The sequence below is a fragment of the Alternaria ventricosa genome (assembly GCF_023758065.1).
Source record: "Alternaria ventricosa strain BMP 2768 chromosome Unknown scaffold_28, whole genome shotgun sequence".
Lineage (NCBI taxonomy): Eukaryota > Fungi > Ascomycota > Dothideomycetes > Pleosporales > Pleosporaceae > Alternaria > Alternaria ventricosa.
The window spans coordinates 19,759-36,356 of record NW_026055708.1 but is presented as its reverse complement, the minus strand read 5'-3'; the positions used below and the strand labels follow the sequence as shown (position 1 = coordinate 36,356).

Genomic DNA, 16,598 nt, shown 5'->3' with positions numbered 1-16,598 from the left:
AGGATGTAAGAAAAGCGGTTCTCACTGCATCTCCTTCCCTACCGCCTCACCAACCTGATCAAACGGTCCAAAAGGATGCTGCTTACGCTTGAAGCCAATCTTCACGCGACCAACACGCTGCATCTTGTCTTCGAACTGGGTCCCCATCCGTAACACAGTCTCTCTGTACATCGTCGCGGTGGTCCAATCGTAAGAACAACCGATGATGCGCTTCATACCGCCTTCAGAGCCAGCCATGAGGAAGCACACGGGAGGACGCTCGGCGAGGAAGAGCGTCGCAGTCATGTTACCGGTGTCGACGAGAGTAAAGACGCGTTGCTCGCCTGGTCCAGCATTCTTCGCTCGTTGTACGAGAGCTGCGACAGCAGGATCGGAAGTTGGATCGACGGGAACGCACTCGCCGTGAACGTTGCGATGATGTCTTGACAATGGACTGGCTGCTGCCTATGCATTGCGACGACAAGATTAGCACGACGTCAATAACAGGACGAGAGCATACATACGGTCCACTTCATGCGTCCAAGCCTGCCACCAAAGATCTGGCTCTCGATCGTGTCCAGATCCATGTAACCTTCGAAGCCAAAGAACCAGCATTGCTGTTCCCAGAACTTGCCAAGGAAGAGAAGGCGTAACAGCCATGGTGATAGGCCCATGACCACCAGGGAGTAGAGTAGCAAGACGATGCCGATAGTGTTTGTGATTCCGGGAATAGCGACGAGTACGCATGCAGCGATGAAGATAACGCCGCTGAGACGCAGCATACCCTTCGCGAGGAAGCGCTTCCAAGAGTCGCGCCGAGTGTGAGCGACAGGTGTAAAAGACTTCCACCGAACGTTCGCAGCCCGACAACCATCGAGGATAATGCTGTCGTCTTCTCCAACGCCGGCGATGCCGACATCTTGTGGCAGTATGTCCCAAAGCTTAGCGTTGTACGCGTCGTCCATGGAATGCCAAGGCTGGTCTGGGTGTTTGGGCAACATGCAGATCAAGCGCTCGAGAAGCTGATCGCTGCCATTTGCAAGAGAGAGTCTGCGAGATGTTAGTAATGCGACGAGTGACTGCAGTTGAGGTACGACATACCGAGCGAACGCCTGAAAAGCGGAATCTGTGCGATCGATTTGTGGCCTGACACGGAGCAAGCCCATCAACGCATAGCTGTGATCACCGGGGAGATGCTCCGTGGTGTCGCGGTTATGCAAGCACTCGAGCGCAAGCGTAACCAGCTCAAGCTGACTGAGAATCAAGTTCCCCTCGTAGTGGTCAATGAGCTGCGGGGATTAGCTGTCATGTAAATGTCGGTGGTGGAGGCCATCTTACCTGTCGCGCGATGTGCGCATCATTCTGCCAGACGCGGGCAGCGAACTGGTTCTTTGGCACCTGCAGTGGCTGCGACAGGTCGCTGTCACGCACGTAGACGCAGATGTCTTTACCAGCGGGCGCTAAGAGGACTTCAGGAAACGTCCATACCCGGTAGCCCCATTGCTGAAGCATGAGATCAGGTGTGTTGATCTCGTAGCGGTTTTTTGCTGGAGGGCACACTGCGATTGCAAGAGATTGCGCGCCTCGAATGACGTCGCAAATGCGGTAGACCTCCAAGAGTTGTTAGCGGGGCCACAACCACATCGACGGGGTTATGTGCTTACATCTTCCTCGAGCTGGTTGTCGGGCATGCAAGAGCACCCTACCCAGTATGAAATAACGCCGGCATTGCGCGCGGCGACGTCAGCCATTTGATGTAGAGCCCCGAAATCCTCGGGAGTGTTGAACTGCTCAGCTGTATACGCGATGAAGACGTACGAGAGGTCATGAGCGTCGTGTTGAGCCAGCCTTATGGATGTCAGAGATGTGCCAGGGATACGGCATTGTTGACCTACCAATCGTCGACCTTGGTGATGATGGCCGGCCTTCCTGGCTCTCGCAAGAAGCAGAGATACCGAGGACGCAACACACGTTCGGCAACAGGGTTGGCTTGGCTGGAAGCATGACCTTGTGGCCTGTGCATCTCGATCGCGTTCTTGGCGACCTTGGGATATCCGAAGTACTGGTATGGCAGGCCATCGTAGCTTCCACCGTTGCGAGACGCGATCTCAGCAGGGCTTGGGCTGGAAATCTAGACGTCGTCAGCTGGGTGATCAACTTGTTGATGAAGTGAACTCACAAAGATCGTGATGAAGCAGGATGCGACGAACCACTTGAGACAAAGCATAGGAAGGTCTTCGTTAGGGATATTGCCGCCATGGCGCGAGAAGTCGATGTGGTTGAACGGCCAGTTCGCCAATCGCATGTAGATAGGTGCGACGTTGCGGACGAAGGTTCGCCTGTAGGTAGATCCTGTATTATTCTCGTAAATGTCGTCGACAGCTTGAACGACAAGCTTGGAGACCTTTCCGTCCCAAGATGAGATGTAACGGTCGTCGTAGTCGCCAGTCCATTCGCGGTCAAAGATGTCTCGATGTCGGTGCTGACCAAGCTTCTGGTACGCAAGACCGGGCTTGCGGTAGAAGTTGGGGCGTTCCCACTTCATTGTAGTCCACGGGGAGAAGATGTGTGCGTATCCCTTGGGTGCGGTCATTCCGTTGCGCTGGATTGCGTTAGCAGATCCTAGTACTTGGAGTTCCAGCCTACATACCTCTATTATTGACCGTCCTGGACGCCTCTGGTTGGCTTCGTGGTCATCTTGGGAGGCAGCGGCATGTCCAAATGGTGCAACTTCGCGGACGGATGCCTGAGCGTCGTTGCCGACCATCTTCGCCATCACGCAAGTAATGCTAGGCAAAGCAAGCACACAGTCGATTTATGAAGCTTGACTGCTGGTTGGAATGTTGTGGCGGCGGCTGTGGATACTGTTGATAGGGCTGATGATAATATCCAGCTGGTGCCTGTGCATCTATGAGAAAGGCATGGGGGACGGAGAAGCGGAAACGTACTTGAGGCGCGAGCGTGGGCTGTGGGTGAGGGACTGGTTGATGCTGCACAACAACTGCAGGCTTCAGAGCAGTGTTGTTTGGGTCGTAACCACCTCCGTGATGCGATTGCGTCTGATGAATGCGGTCAGACGGGTATCATAAATCATCAGGATAGGAGCGAAGACGTACCTGGTAAAATTGATGATACGACGGTACTTGTACAAATGTGCCACTACCGGGATCGAAGCCACCTCCGTGTCTTCCAGAGAGATTTGGAGGGTAAGCCTTGAGGTGGTTAGCGGGTGATCGACGTGGAGGCCGTGAAGTCTTTGTACCATTCAACATCGGCTTGTGAAACTGAGCGGCGGTAGTCTTGAACTTACACTTTGGAGACCTTGAGGCCGGCGATCGTGTCTGGTCTTATCAGGTTCAGGTCCGTTAATAGAATATGGTCAGGTGGCACAAGGGTAAAGCGTTTGCCTGGACGCGCGCATTTCTGGAGTTGTTGCTTTTGACTCTATCCTGGATTTCAGCTCAATTTTTACCTCTCTTGGATTGGCCATTCTCTCGCATTTGGACCCCCTAACTTCCACTTCACGATATCGTGGCGTTTGGGGTGGACCCTGTATGCAGGAGACATGTCCAAAAAGGGTCGAGGCCCTATCGATGCGGCCTTCAGTACCACATGGTGGTGACCCTCCATGTGAACATCAGTCGTCGGACTGGGTGGTGTCCATGTCTTGGCTTTGTTGGTACGGCGTGCAACCTCGGGGACTTTGCATATTCGCCTAGGCTAGTAATCTGGTGTGGCTTGAAGCATTGTTCATGCGTACAGTACGCGGGGCTTGCCGCCTCGTAGACGAGCGCCATATCAACGGCGAATGACATGAGGCCATACGTTGAAGTTCAGCCTCTTAGACGGTAGGTACGCTAGACATGCACGACAAACGTTCGCGAAACGTTGTTGTATTCTTCGAAGCCATGCGTGCGTCTAACAGGTGTAGCAGCGACATTCGCCCGGCGGAGAGGTCTGAGGGACGTACTGTCCTTGGTGCGCATGAACACCGACGTGCTGTAAAATTGAACTTGACAGGTACCGCTTTTCGCATTCTCGCGTACAGTACCGTTTTGAGGGGCTCGGCTGTTTACCAGCTGCCATCTTGGCATCCTCAGCCTTGCGCCACCAATAGCGTAGCGCTGACGGCCTCTGCCGATAGGCTCGCTCGGACACTCCCTTCAGCTCTCGAAATTGCGTTTACCGCTTCGGATCAAAGCTGAAAAACGCCAAGTGCAGAACCGCTGGCCCGTGGCCGCATGCTTCCATGTATCACACCATGACAGCGATGCTAGGCAGATTTTCGCTTGACAGGGTGCGCGGCTACCGTTTCGTCGAAATCTGTGGCGCTGGCTCTGCCCGCATGATTGACGAGGGCTGATAAACGAGCGGTGCAATCGGAAAGACGCCCTGGTGTTGCTGCTATCAGTGAAGTACTTATGCAACGTGGGCGAGTGCTGGAGTATTGAGAGCTCTCTGCAAGTCATAACATTCGCACTTTTACTGTCGCATTTGACTGCAATGAAACCAATCAAGAAGACGACTTTACGTCGGCAATTGAATGCTGATCGCCAACCCTTTGACGAGTTCCGGAGAAGAGCTGTGGCAGCTGCGGCAAAGCAGCCAGACGCCGCTGGCATAACACTAGACCTTTGCGAATGGCTTGATGACGCCAAGGAAGGAATTGAGAAACTTGGCCTGAGATCCGTATCAGATCTCGAGGCAGAGAGTAAAGGGATGGTTCGCGTGATGTGAGTATCTCCGTTAGAGGCATCCAAGATGCTAAACCTCACAGAATTGCGCCTCGCGACACACCAACACCAGGAGCGGATGCGCTGGTGGAGCTTTTCGATTCATGCAGTATTCCAAGCGCCTTTGTGGACGAGAGTCTGCGAGACGTTTCTCAGTCTTTCGCAGCGCGCGAAGACGCCGATGGCACGACGTGGATCTGGTTTCACCTCTTGTGCAAAACGCTGGCAGTGATCGATAACAAGATCGCGCCGGGCCCAGGCTTCGCGGAGGTTGGGGACAAACAAGCTAAGAGTCGACAGGCGGCGCAAGCTCAAAGCCAGGCAGACTTCTCCTGGATCAAGACAGGCATCGTGTTGAAGATCCGGAAGCAATCAGACGACCCGCTTCCGCCTGTACGAACATCGAGTTCTGACAGCGATAAGACGTTGACTCCTACCCCGACCAAAGCCGCTGTAGAGCTGATATGTTTCGGCGCACCTAGCACCCTACGGGACCGACTTCGGGCACTGACGAAGACGACATCGTGCGAGGCATTGCTGGAAGATCCGCATATGCTGCTCGAGCTCGTGTTCGAGGAGATGTACAAGCTCCTGGACTGGACAGCCTGGGCTGTGTCGGATACGTTCGGGCCTTTGGAGACGGTGCGTGCGCTCCTTTTTCGATCAGGTGTCACGCTAATGTATTGTCAGCAAACTTTGGGGATAGCCAGTAGGGTTGGAAAAGCGACAGAGGAACTGCCGAAGGACCTCTTCACTGGGCTCCACAACCTGGCGAAGCATGCCATCTACCTTCACGAGAACTGTGAAGCAGCATTAGCTACTCTGAACGATCTGTATACCCATCATACAGCGCTGATGGGCAAAGACCCAAGCCTCTTACGGAGACAAACCCGAGATGCACTCAAATATCGACAGACTCTATTTGAATCGACGCAGCGACGACTGGCAAGTCTCAATGCGCGGATCACGAACATTATCGGCCTGTCGTTCAACATCGTCACGCAGGGCGATAGCAAGTTGATGCAGTCGGAGAACCAGAGTATGAAGACGATCGCGGTCATGACGCTTTGGTTCATGCCATTAGGCACAGTAGCATCCATTTTCGGTAGCCAGTTCATGAAGCTGCAGGATGAGTGGCCGCATCATATCACCGTTTCGCAGGACTTTTGGCTGATGTGGGGTATGTGAACTGCCACAGCCTGCTCGTAAGATGCGCGCTAATCCTTTGTCGCAGTCATTGCGGTTCCTTTGACTATCGCGGTCCTGTTGAGTAAGTGCAATCCGGATCCGAGGCCGCTGAAGACGTGCGCTGACCCAACTGGCAGTTTGGCGGGTGTGGTACATGGACGCAAGGCACAGATTGATAGACGGAGTGGAAAAGGAGCAGGGTGAGCATGGCTATATGGGGTGGAAGACGTTACCACAGACGTTGCGCAGAGGAAGGGCGAGAAAGAGCGTGCCCGATGTGTGAGCTCCTGGGTGCAAGGTCGATGACGTCATCAGGTCGCAGCGACCTCGGCAGCTGCCGGCCCTTCTATCTCGGGCTGCCCTGCCGTCACTCCAGACCTTTTCAGCGCGTACATCCAAATTGTTAGCATCGCTAGATTCGAACGACGCTCCCCCAAATTCTGGCCAAGCTATCGGACCAAGAGCTGGCCTAGACAAATGCCGACCCACGCATTTCATACTGAGGAGCGGAACCATACGGATTACAGAATCACGGTCACAAATGAACACTAAGTCGAATTGGTTGTGTCAGCGATGAAAGACGCGAACGCATTTGGTAGAAGTCGAGATACCAAACGCATCAAGGAGAGAGCATATATCCGCCACTACTTCTGCCTCGCATCATCCCCATCACGACCCCCCTCCCATCATCCCATGATCCACCCCCACCCCCAACCCCACCATCGCCTCCCCATCCCTCTGCGCAATATCCACCGCCCCACTAACCTCAATAAAGTCCTCCAACTCCTCACTCGTAGTCTTCAGTTTCTCCTTCACAGCCGTCACCCCCTCCGTCCCCACAATATGCCTCGCAGGAGGATTATCATGCCCTCCAATCGCCGTAAGCGCATGCACCGTCTCCGCAATCAAATTACTCTTAACCCCCACCGGCAGCGGCGCATACAAGCTCGTCACCGTATCTGAACTCAGCAGGTCGCCCATGGTGGGCTCTGCGTCTGGATTGGTGTCTGACATTACGCTTTCGTCTCCGGGGGATTTCGTTGTGTTTGTGTTTTCGTCGAAGGGGGGATGGGCAGACGTATTGTCAATTCTTTCTAGTTTGTCGAGGAGGCCGGAGAAGATTTCGCGGGCTAGGGGCGCGGGGTTCTCGCCTTGCAGGTATTCGGACATGGGGGGCACGGAGGTGATGCGGTTGGTGAGGACGTTGACTTCCATGTTGGCTTGGACTAGGGACATTTTTACGTTGAAGGGGGCGATTTCGTAGGCGAGGGACTGGAGGGGATTAGATGATGGGGTAGTAACGGTGGAGATGTTTGTTTCATACGTCGCAGTAGCCTTCGACGGCCCATTGGGACGAGCAGTACATGCCCAGACCGGGTGTCCCCAGATGGCCAGCTGGAAAGGGTGAGGTCAGCCAGGGACGTCTTTCAAATGTAATGATGACTCACTGATACCGGTTATCACGATGATATGACCATTCTTCCGTTCGCGCATGATTGGTAAAACAGCTTTGATGATGTTGACATTTGCGAAGAAGTTGATCTCAAAGATCTCGTCGACTAGACTTCTTGTTCGGCTAGTCTGCGCGAGTTCCTCTACAGAGCCGATCACAGCTTCACACATGGAATGTCAGTTTCATCTTGTCAAGCTGGCAGGGTCACAACCTTCGCTCGCAGCGCACAACAACACGTCAATGCGACCAAATGCCTCGACAGCCTCCGCAACAGCTGCTTGACATTGACCAACCACCCTACAAATCAAAACTATCAGCAACGCGCAACACCTCACGAGAAATACCGGTAGCAAATACTCACCTACTATCCAACCCAACGACCCTCAAATGCTCGCGCCATCGGTCCGTTCCCTTCACATCCTCCAAAAATGTCCTAAAATCCTCACTCTGGCCTTCTCTTTTCTCAAATTCCAGCGGCATAACGCCCGCAACAACATAATCGCCATGTTCGAGCACCTGTCGCGCTAACGCGATGGCAATAGGCGATGCGCCTCTTGTGATGAACCAAACGCGCGGAGCATTGTGGGGCGGGAAATGCGGCGATTTTGGCCGTGGCGGCTTCGACGACGCAGATAATGGCGCATTGCTTGTCATGTCGGGGTCGGAAGGAATGGTGTGTACTTCATGTTGACTGGCGGGCGCGTGTTCATGCTGCGGCGATGGGATGCGCGGTGGAGACCGCCCGCGGGTATGTGGGGCATAGAGGGCGCAACGCCGCTAGTGGTGTGCGTTAGCGTGGTCGAAAATGACTGAACGAGCAGAAACACCATCACGACTTTGCCAAGACTTTGAGATATTGCGCATTTTAGAGTAAAGCCAGCGGAATCTTGAAGGAGTACTCGCAAAACTACTAGAGATCCCTTTTCTGTTCTCGTCTCAAGGTCCAACCTCGATCTACCCCCTGCACACCAAAAAAAGCCGCCCTTTCACCTTCACTTCAGGTATGTCAACTCAGTCGTCATCGGCTGGCCATGAACCAGCCTCCTCGATTAAGATTCTTCTCGTTACTCCCAGCCCCCTGCCGCACTGATGAAGCAGAGCCTTCAGCTGCTTCGGTCTCAAATCCTTTTCTCCAACCTACACTTAACTACTACACTCCATTTCCACAATTCTTCAATCAATTCCCCAAAAGCACTTCTTTCCATACATTCAGAACCCACACCATCTACACCATGAGTCTGCTACTAGACCAGTTCACCAATCACTGGACTGACCAGTTTCCGGACTACAGCAATCAAACCACCTACACTCTGCCATCAGACGGCACTGTCCAGTTTGATCTGGCAAAGTGGTTGACGAACGCCCAGAAAGAGCTACAGATCGAAGAAGCTCGCTGGCTCGCTGACGACTTCGACATCAACGAGCCTGCTCCGCGACCGGTCAAGATCCGAGCTAGAGACTCTGCGCAGTGGATCAAGAAAGACAACCGCAACTTCACTGGCCGTCGCAAGCGTAGACGTGAACTCCCTGTTCCGCGCGCCTTCAACAAGCCTTTCACGCTCATGCAGCACCAACGCCATTCCATCCACCTCATGGGCAGGGTGCTCAACGTCCGCACTAATGGATCACCCTTCACTCTCGTCCTCGATGACCTCAACCAGCGTGCCGACATCTTCATTAGCGAGATCACCCGCCGCGCCCTCTCTCGCAACGTTAACGTCGTCTTTGTCACATTCGAGTCTTCCCAGGCCATGGCACCTATCCGCACCGTTCAGGGCTTCGGCATGACGAGCGACGAGATCTTGAAGGCTTTGCGCAAGGCCATGGATGATGCCAAGGAGAGCATCGTCGTCATCGACAATCTCCACGAGCTCCTTTACACTTATGGCGTCGACATGACCGCGCTGTTCCAGCTCGTCGTTCACAAGTACGCCTCTACTCTCGTCGGCATCTATCACCAAGACCTGCTCGACAACCCAACCGAGTCACCATACGCCCCACAACCCCTGGAGCTGATCAAGTACATGGCCACCTCCATCATAACCTGCAAGTCCTTCGCGCACTGCCTCGCCGCCAAAGCCGCCGCAGAGCGCAGCCTGCCCGAGCCCACCTGGGGCATGCTGGAAGCCGCCGAAGGCATCATCCAAGACCTCGACGCCAACGACAACCGCGGCATCGTCATGGAGGCTGAGTTCCGCCGCAAGTCCGGCAAACCAGAGGGTGAGACCTACTTCCTCCGCACTCCTCGCCCAGAAGATTACCACGACCCCATGCCTGGCATCCCCAACGGCACTCTCAAGCAGGAGTACGTCATCCTCCTCGATATGCAGCCCGCATACGCCGGTAACGTGTCTGGCCTTATCCAAGATGCCGCTGAGAACCCCAACTCGACTTTCAACCTTGCTCTCACGGAGAAGCAGAAGCAGGCTCGTGAGGAGGTTGTGCTGCCCTACTTTGATGCGCAGAAGGGTGGGGGTGCTGGTGAGGGTGGTCGCATCCTGTATGACATGGGCTCTGAGGATGACTTTGACGAGGAGGAGGATGAGATCTGAGTGCGTTTCCGTGGTCGTTGAGTTGAGGATATCGGCGCTGGTCGCAGGTTTGAGTTGAGGTTTTGAGATACCCTGTCTGGTAGGGCGACGGCGTTACGGCAATCATTGATGGGAGAGCGAGATGCGCGATGCGCAGGCAACGGGATGCGAGCAGACTGCGAGAAAGTTCTTGTCTTCCTTTTGGGAGACGGTCTCACGGACGGATGGTGTTGCGTCTTCTCAAGATGCGGCAGCCATAGATAACGAATAACATGACAAAACCAATTGATATTGCGCTTTGCTTGACATCAGTGAAGTAATACTCTACCTACTAATCTGCCCTGTGACCTCCACGTATCGTGGTTGAGCCTCGCGCATACCGACTGCACCATGGTAGTGCCCCGACAGCAGCCTTGGCGCCCAAACTCCCCCAACTCACCAAACAATTCCCTTGCGCCAACCACACCCACACCCCCCACACCCCCCTCCCCACCATGGCAGACAACGAGCGCCCCCGCGCAGCCTACAGCGACCCCTTCGAGCGCGACACCCGGCGCGCCCCCCGCGAAACCCGCGATCGAGGCGGCACACCCACCGAGCGCCGCGGCAACCGCTCGCGCAGTCCGCAAGAGCGCGGCGGCCGACGCGACAACAGGTACCGCTCAAGATCGCCTTTCCGTAAGGATGAGCGCGATGGTGGAGTTAGGGGAGGAAGAGGACGGGGACGTGGTCACGACCGCGGACGGGGCCGCGACGACAGGAGAGGAGGTGGAGGTGGACGAGACGAGCGCCCCAACTTCCGCGACCGCTCACCCCAGCCGCCTAAAGGGCCTCGCAGCGACAACGCGCCTCCTGCTCGCAGTGCCCGACCTCCCCCAACCGGTCCCCGTTCCTCCACTGTCGACCCCATCAATATCAAGAAGGAAGAAGAAGCCTCACCCGACGTCGAAATGAAAGACGAGCGCCAGAAACCAGAAGATATGGACGACGACGAATGGGAGATGCTGAAGATTATGGGTTTCGGCGGGTTCAAAAGCACGAAGAACACAAAGGTACCCGGGAACGATAAGAACTTTGGGGTTAGGAAGGATAAGCAGTTGCAGGCTAGGCAGTATATGAATCGGCAGGGTGGATTTAATAGGCCGTTGAGTCCTAGTCGGAGTTGAGGAGGGGGTTTGGGGACTGAGCTTTATGGTCATATTGTGGCTGGCATGGCTACCATGTCATGAGAGATGGGCTTGCATGAGTGCGTTGGGGGAAGACTACGCATGAATTGGCGAAATCACGGAGGATTGCACTTAGCTTGCGATCTGAGGCAGTACCACGCACGGCAGAAGACAGTTGTGCTGGTGTGCTTGACGAACAAGCGTCGGGACGGCATGGCAGGAGTTAATTCCATGAAAAGCGGCTCATGGTACGGTGTCTCCTCTCCCCTTGTGCTTCGCGCGGTTCTCATGAGTCTGACCGAAGCAGAGGAATTTGGGATGCATCAAACCTGGCTGTAAGTAGCACATCAGTCCAGGGAATTTTTAGGGGCATCTGAGCTCGATAGACTGGGACAACTACGATACTACTGTCTCACCCAATCACTACCTCTCTTCGTGATCTGCTCGAACACAAATTTACTTGCTTGCTAAAACACCGTAGTTCGTCATGTATCGCACCCTTCAAAACGGCAGACGAACATATTCGGGCGACGACCCACCTCGGCCAATCAACGGCCGAGGAAGTTGCGGGTGCTCCGCGAAATGTGTCCCAAACCCCCGCAAAGCTCCAGCTCCAGCTTCACTCAACACCATGACGCGCGAATCTCGGCATGGCACCCTTTGGAAGGGGCTCACGTGCCTGTTCGCCCTTCAATTGCCCCTCGTGAGCGCGCAGGTCGCCGAAATCGAGAAAGCCACCAATGCGAGCTTGCTATGGGGACCCTACCGCCCCAACCTCTACTTTGGCGTTCGGCCGCGCATACCCAAGAGCTTGATGGGCGGTCTGATGTGGACGCGCGTTGAAGACTATCAAAGCGTGCAGCACAGTATGTCTGCGGTTTGAAGCTTGGACGAAACCCATGGCTGACTGTGTAGACTTCCGACACACGTGCGAGCAACACGAGCTCGATGGCTACGGCTGGGACGAATACGACGTGCGCAGCGGCGGCCGACAGACGATCCACGACCCGGCGAACAAGATTGACATCACCACCGAGTTCATCAAATTCCCTGGCGGAGAGCATGGCGGCAGCTGGGGCGCGAGGATCAAGGGCACACCGCGCGAAGACGCTGGCCCGAATCTACGCACGACTGTCGTCTGGTACAACACGCTCGCAGGCTTCGGCAACTTCGGCATTGAAGGTGCTGACCCCGAAGAGCCTGGCATCGAGGGCGACGTGGTCCTGAAGGGCCAGACGAAGGAATTGGGCGAGTTCGAGCTCACGGTCACCAAGGGCACCGGCGAACATCCCATCACTGGACACCCAAGCTACGACGAGAAACCTCTGGACCGGACACTGGCACACAGCGGACAGGTGCCTGAGGATGCGCTCTGGCAGGTCAAAGCCATGATGTTTGCGCACATGAAGGGCCAGATCGACGTCCTGGTCCCGAAGTACGGCGAGGACAACCCACCACCCCCTGCGCAGGTCTACACTATCCAGCATCTGCCGGGCAAGGGCAACATGCACTTGGTTCAGAAGGTCTTTGAGGGCCCCTTCGAGTTCGACATCATCTTCTCATCTGCATCGGCGCCCGAGAAGATCACATCTGAGCATCTCACCGAGCAGATCGATTCGGTCACCTCCAGCTTCTCGACTCGCTTCACCGACATCTTCAAGCCCCAGACGCCATTTGTCAAGGAGCGCTATGAAGAGTTTGGCAAATCGCTCTTCTCGAACCTTATCGGCGGCATCGGCTACTTCTTCGGTGACTCTCGTGTTGATCGATCCTACGACCCCGCCTACGAAGAGGATAGCGAAGGCTTCTGGGAAGAGGCAGCTGAAGCGCGAGCCAGGAACCCAGCTCAGCTGGAAGGACCGTCTGAGTTGTTCACTGCCATCCCGTCGCGACCTTTCTTCCCTCGTGGTTTCCTTTGGGATGAGGGCTTCCACCTGCTGCCTGTTATCGACTGGGATGCAGACCTCACGCTTGACATCATTAAAAGCTGGTTCAAGCTGATGGATGACGATGGATGGATCGGACGCGAGCAGATTCTTGGCCCTGAAGCTCGCAGCAAGGTGCCGGAAGAGTTCCAGATCCAATACCCTCACTACGCCAACCCGCCCACACTCTTCATGGTCATCACATCTTTCCTCGACAAGCTCGATGCCATGAAGACCGACACTAGTAGCGAGAAGCTGCAGCAGCAGAAGTCTTACTCGATGCAACTCTCGAACCGCGAAGCCGCCCTGGAATACCTCCGTTCGCTCTACCCACTCCTCAAGCGCAACTACTTCTGGTACCGCAAGACCCAGGCTGGCGATATCAAGAGCTACGACCGAGAGGCCTTCTCCACCAAAGAGGGCTACCGGTGGCGCGGACGCACACCTTCTCACATCCTCACCTCTGGCCTTGACGACTATCCTCGCGCTCAGCCACCACACCCGGGTGAGCTGCACGTCGACCTGATCAGTTGGATGGGTATGATGACCCGCGCAATCAAGCGCATCGCAATCTACCTGGACGAGCAAGACGACGCCGCCGAATTCGCACGCTACGACGAAGCAATCGTCCGCAACATCAACGATCTCCACTGGTCAAAGAAGGACAAGACCTACTGCGACGCCACCATCGACGACTACGAAGAGCACTCGCTCGTCTGCCACAAGGGCTACATCTCTCTATTCCCCTTCCTGACGGGCTTGATCGACAAGGATAGCGATAGACTAGGCGCTATACTCGACTTGATCGAGGACGAAGAGGAGCTCTGGAGCCCCTACGGCATCAGAAGTCTGAGCAAGAGCGATGAGTTCTACCATACCGCGGAAGATTACTGGCGCGGTCCCGTCTGGATGCCTATCAACTACCTCGCCGTCTCCCAACTTCTCGTAAGTCCCATGTCACTCCCCTCTCACGCATTCCAAGTATGCTAACTTTCCCTCTTCAGAACGTCGCATCCACACCCGGCCCCCACCGCACTCGTGCGACTAAGATCTACACCGAACTCCGCAAGAATCTAGTCAATACTGTGTACGAGAGCTGGAAGGAGACTGGCTTTGCCTGGGAACAATATAATCCTGAGACTGGCAAAGGGCAGCGCACGCAGCACTTCACGGGCTGGACTAGTTTGGTCGTTAAGATTATGGCTATGCCGGATTTGAGTGGAGGGGAGGAGCAGGTTAGGGATGAGTTGTAGATGGGTCTGGGATGGGGAGATGGGCATGGGCACGTGCGTTGGTGGGATATGAGAGCAAATGCATAACGCTATGTCGAAATGAGTGTGTTGTTGATGACTAACTCCTCCAGTATTCCTAGTCTACCATCAACATATAGTGGGATATCACTTCTTCTCGGGCGTGTACGGAAGATGCGAAGACACGGTGCTCAAACTAGCACAGCTCTGCCCCTCATAAACCCCCTTGAGTTGGACCTCCTTCCCACCTTTCTCTGTCTTCCAATACGACACAAAAGGCATACGGAGCCTTGTCTCCAGCACGGAAGCAGTGCAGAGCGTAGCAGACTTGGGCGGACACTTGAGCACCACCTTTGCTTCCCACTTCTGCCTCGTGATATTCGTAGTCCCCCACGCCAAACTTGTACTCAACGTAGTACTAATGCTCACCTTGCCCTCCGCAAATAAAGGCACACCGCAACTGAACTCGGCCGAAGCCGTTACGGAAACCCCGATCTCGGAAGTAAACGTTGACTGCTGTTCCGTCTCCTGGCTAATCGTCATCTCCTGCGTCGTCTCAATCTCCAGATGATTCAATGCCTTTTGCGGAGGGAAGTGCCTGATACCCGTTGTGATGATCTCTGGGTGCTCTTCATCGTACTTGATCCTGACGAATTCCAACGGCTCCAGTTCGAAGGTGAACCAGTGGTCGTCGTAAATTTTCTCCTTGTCCGACAGACAACCCAATTCGGGCTTGTGATCGGTGCGAGAGAAGAAATTGGCATGCCCTGTAGGGGTGTGGAGACGGAACTGATTGTTTCGCACGCCGGTACCTTGTGTCTGAGCAAGGTCGAAATGGTGATCGTCGAAGGAACCTGGGTTATCCATTGTGCCGACCTCACCGTTGCCGCCGTTTGCGCCGTTTCGGTTGTTGGCGTAGAGAGCTCGGCCGTTGGCTGCGTTCACGACCAGATAACGGCCTTGGTGTTTGCCCTTCCCAGGCTGGATGTACCAGTACTGATCGCTGTAGATCGTCGTGCTGTCGACGTGATTCAAGGCGTTTGTGTCTCGAGTGGCGCTGTAGAGAGCCCTTCTTGATTTCATGTTTAGGATACGAACACGGACCTCTGGGGGTGGAATGCCAGTAGTGGACGTCATGTTCAATGGCTGGCGTGGGATAGTGATGAAGGTGAGAAGAAGACAGTATTCCTTTTGGATGGGGTCTCTGAGGAGTTGATTGAAGATAGAGTCGAGTGGAAGAGGACTTTAGAATTAACTTGCAGTACTATATATACCCGGAAGGCACCTAGAGGGCTCGTCGCACACTCACTTTCGGCATAGTGCGCATGCCCATTAGTCACTCGCTTTGACAGACGCGACAGCGATTCTCAATCCCTTTTGCCGCTTCAAAGCTAGCTCACGATACTTTTTCTGACTTTCTAAAGTGGTCAGCTCAATCAGGAACCTCTGATGCGACTCCGCATGTCGGGCTCATTAGTTGCTGCAGCGGTCCTGATTGCTCGAAGACAGGAGCGGGCAGCCAGCTTCGATGTGCGCCCAGCGAAAGAAGTCTTAGTTCGAGACCTAGTAAGCCGTGGTGGTGTAGTCATTGCTGTAGTGTTGCTACTATGCCCATGATGAATTGTTGAGTCGGCTTCGTACTGATGCGCAGAATGGAAGATGTTGCTATCGCGACATCGGCAACCGTCCGCGAGTACTCCCCTACACCACGCCATCGCACGCCACGCCACAGCGTGCTATAACGATGTGCACTGAAGCTTTTTGCGTTGAAGTGTGATTGGTCGTGTCTGTGCCCTCGACCTTCGTGTCGCTTGAAACGCTGACCGCAACTTCATCAAGCCTCGAGCAGGTAGGTAGTGACTCACACCATCTTCGTGGATCTATAGTTACTCCTCATCCTTGTTCGGAACTGTGCAACCACGCGAAACAGTGATGGCTGGTGATTTCGAGAATTGATCTTGAAAGCCGAGCGGCCAGGAAAACATCGTGTCGTCCGCGTTATTCGATGAGTAACGACAGAATCCCCGTCCTCTCCAGTCGCTTACTGGGCACTGTGGAACTGATCTACTGGTTTCTAGCAATAACTTGAAACTCACATGCGCAACTATCATACGTGCTGTGCAGGCGCCTGACATGACGCATACCGTTCAACCAACGCCAATGCTAATTCGTTCATATGAGTTGATACTCGTCATAACAGAAATCTTGACGCTGTTGAGGACGTCAAAGACGCCGCTTGGCCCGGACGTGGCTTACGGAATTAGGGCAATGGGTCGACGAAGTGGCTGCAGCTTAATATGCGGACTGCGCAACGGCCCGATGCCAAAAGCTCGCATATACGAAGCTGTCATGCACGATGCAATCGGAGCACGG

At 54.7% G+C, this 16,598-nt stretch overlaps 7 protein-coding genes across 7 annotated transcripts; 4 read left to right on the top strand and 3 right to left on the bottom strand.

Annotated features, from left to right (window-relative positions):
- Window positions 1-21: 21 nt before the first annotated feature.
- J4E93_010236 (uncharacterized protein) lies at window positions 22-2,755 on the bottom strand (the record flags this gene model as incomplete). The annotated part of the gene is made up of 8 exons (XM_049348121.1): window positions 22-444; window positions 504-1,029; window positions 1,081-1,268; window positions 1,318-1,590; window positions 1,644-1,827; window positions 1,875-2,110; window positions 2,159-2,581; window positions 2,630-2,755. The coding sequence occupies 8 exons, from the start codon at window positions 2,753-2,755 to the stop codon at window positions 22-24; spliced, it is 2,379 nt and encodes a 792-aa protein (XP_049194655.1).
- A 1,727-nt stretch (window positions 2,756-4,482) lies between these two features.
- J4E93_010235 (uncharacterized protein) lies at window positions 4,483-5,900 on the top strand (the record flags this gene model as incomplete). The annotated part of the gene is made up of 2 exons (XM_049348120.1): window positions 4,483-4,712; window positions 4,757-5,900. 2 exons carry the CDS (start codon window positions 4,483-4,485, stop codon window positions 5,898-5,900), a joined length of 1,374 nt encoding a protein of 457 aa, XP_049194654.1.
- Window positions 5,901-6,569: 669 nt separating this feature from the next.
- On the bottom strand, window positions 6,570-8,007 carry J4E93_010234 (uncharacterized protein; the record flags this gene model as incomplete). Its single annotated transcript, XM_049348119.1, has 5 exons — window positions 6,570-7,172; window positions 7,225-7,295; window positions 7,349-7,513; window positions 7,565-7,650; window positions 7,715-8,007. The coding sequence occupies 5 exons, from the start codon at window positions 8,005-8,007 to the stop codon at window positions 6,570-6,572; spliced, it is 1,218 nt and encodes a 405-aa protein (XP_049194653.1).
- A 578-nt stretch (window positions 8,008-8,585) lies between these two features.
- J4E93_010233 (uncharacterized protein) lies at window positions 8,586-9,905 on the top strand (the record flags this gene model as incomplete). The annotated part of the gene is made up of 1 exon (XM_049348118.1): window positions 8,586-9,905. The coding sequence occupies one exon, from the start codon at window positions 8,586-8,588 to the stop codon at window positions 9,903-9,905; it is 1,320 nt and encodes a 439-aa protein (XP_049194652.1).
- Window positions 9,906-10,378: 473 nt separating this feature from the next.
- Window positions 10,379-11,050, top strand: J4E93_010232 (uncharacterized protein; the record flags this gene model as incomplete). The annotated part of the gene is made up of 1 exon (XM_049348117.1): window positions 10,379-11,050. The coding sequence occupies one exon, from the start codon at window positions 10,379-10,381 to the stop codon at window positions 11,048-11,050; it is 672 nt and encodes a 223-aa protein (XP_049194651.1).
- A 631-nt stretch (window positions 11,051-11,681) lies between these two features.
- On the top strand, window positions 11,682-14,228 carry J4E93_010231 (uncharacterized protein; the record flags this gene model as incomplete). The annotated part of the gene is made up of 3 exons (XM_049348116.1): window positions 11,682-11,916; window positions 11,966-13,920; window positions 13,980-14,228. The coding sequence occupies 3 exons, from the start codon at window positions 11,682-11,684 to the stop codon at window positions 14,226-14,228; spliced, it is 2,439 nt and encodes an 812-aa protein (XP_049194650.1).
- A 144-nt stretch (window positions 14,229-14,372) lies between these two features.
- J4E93_010230 (uncharacterized protein) lies at window positions 14,373-15,362 on the bottom strand (the record flags this gene model as incomplete). Its single annotated transcript, XM_049348115.1, has 1 exon — window positions 14,373-15,362. The coding sequence occupies one exon, from the start codon at window positions 15,360-15,362 to the stop codon at window positions 14,373-14,375; it is 990 nt and encodes a 329-aa protein (XP_049194649.1).
- Between the last annotated feature and the right edge of the window lie 1,236 nt (window positions 15,363-16,598).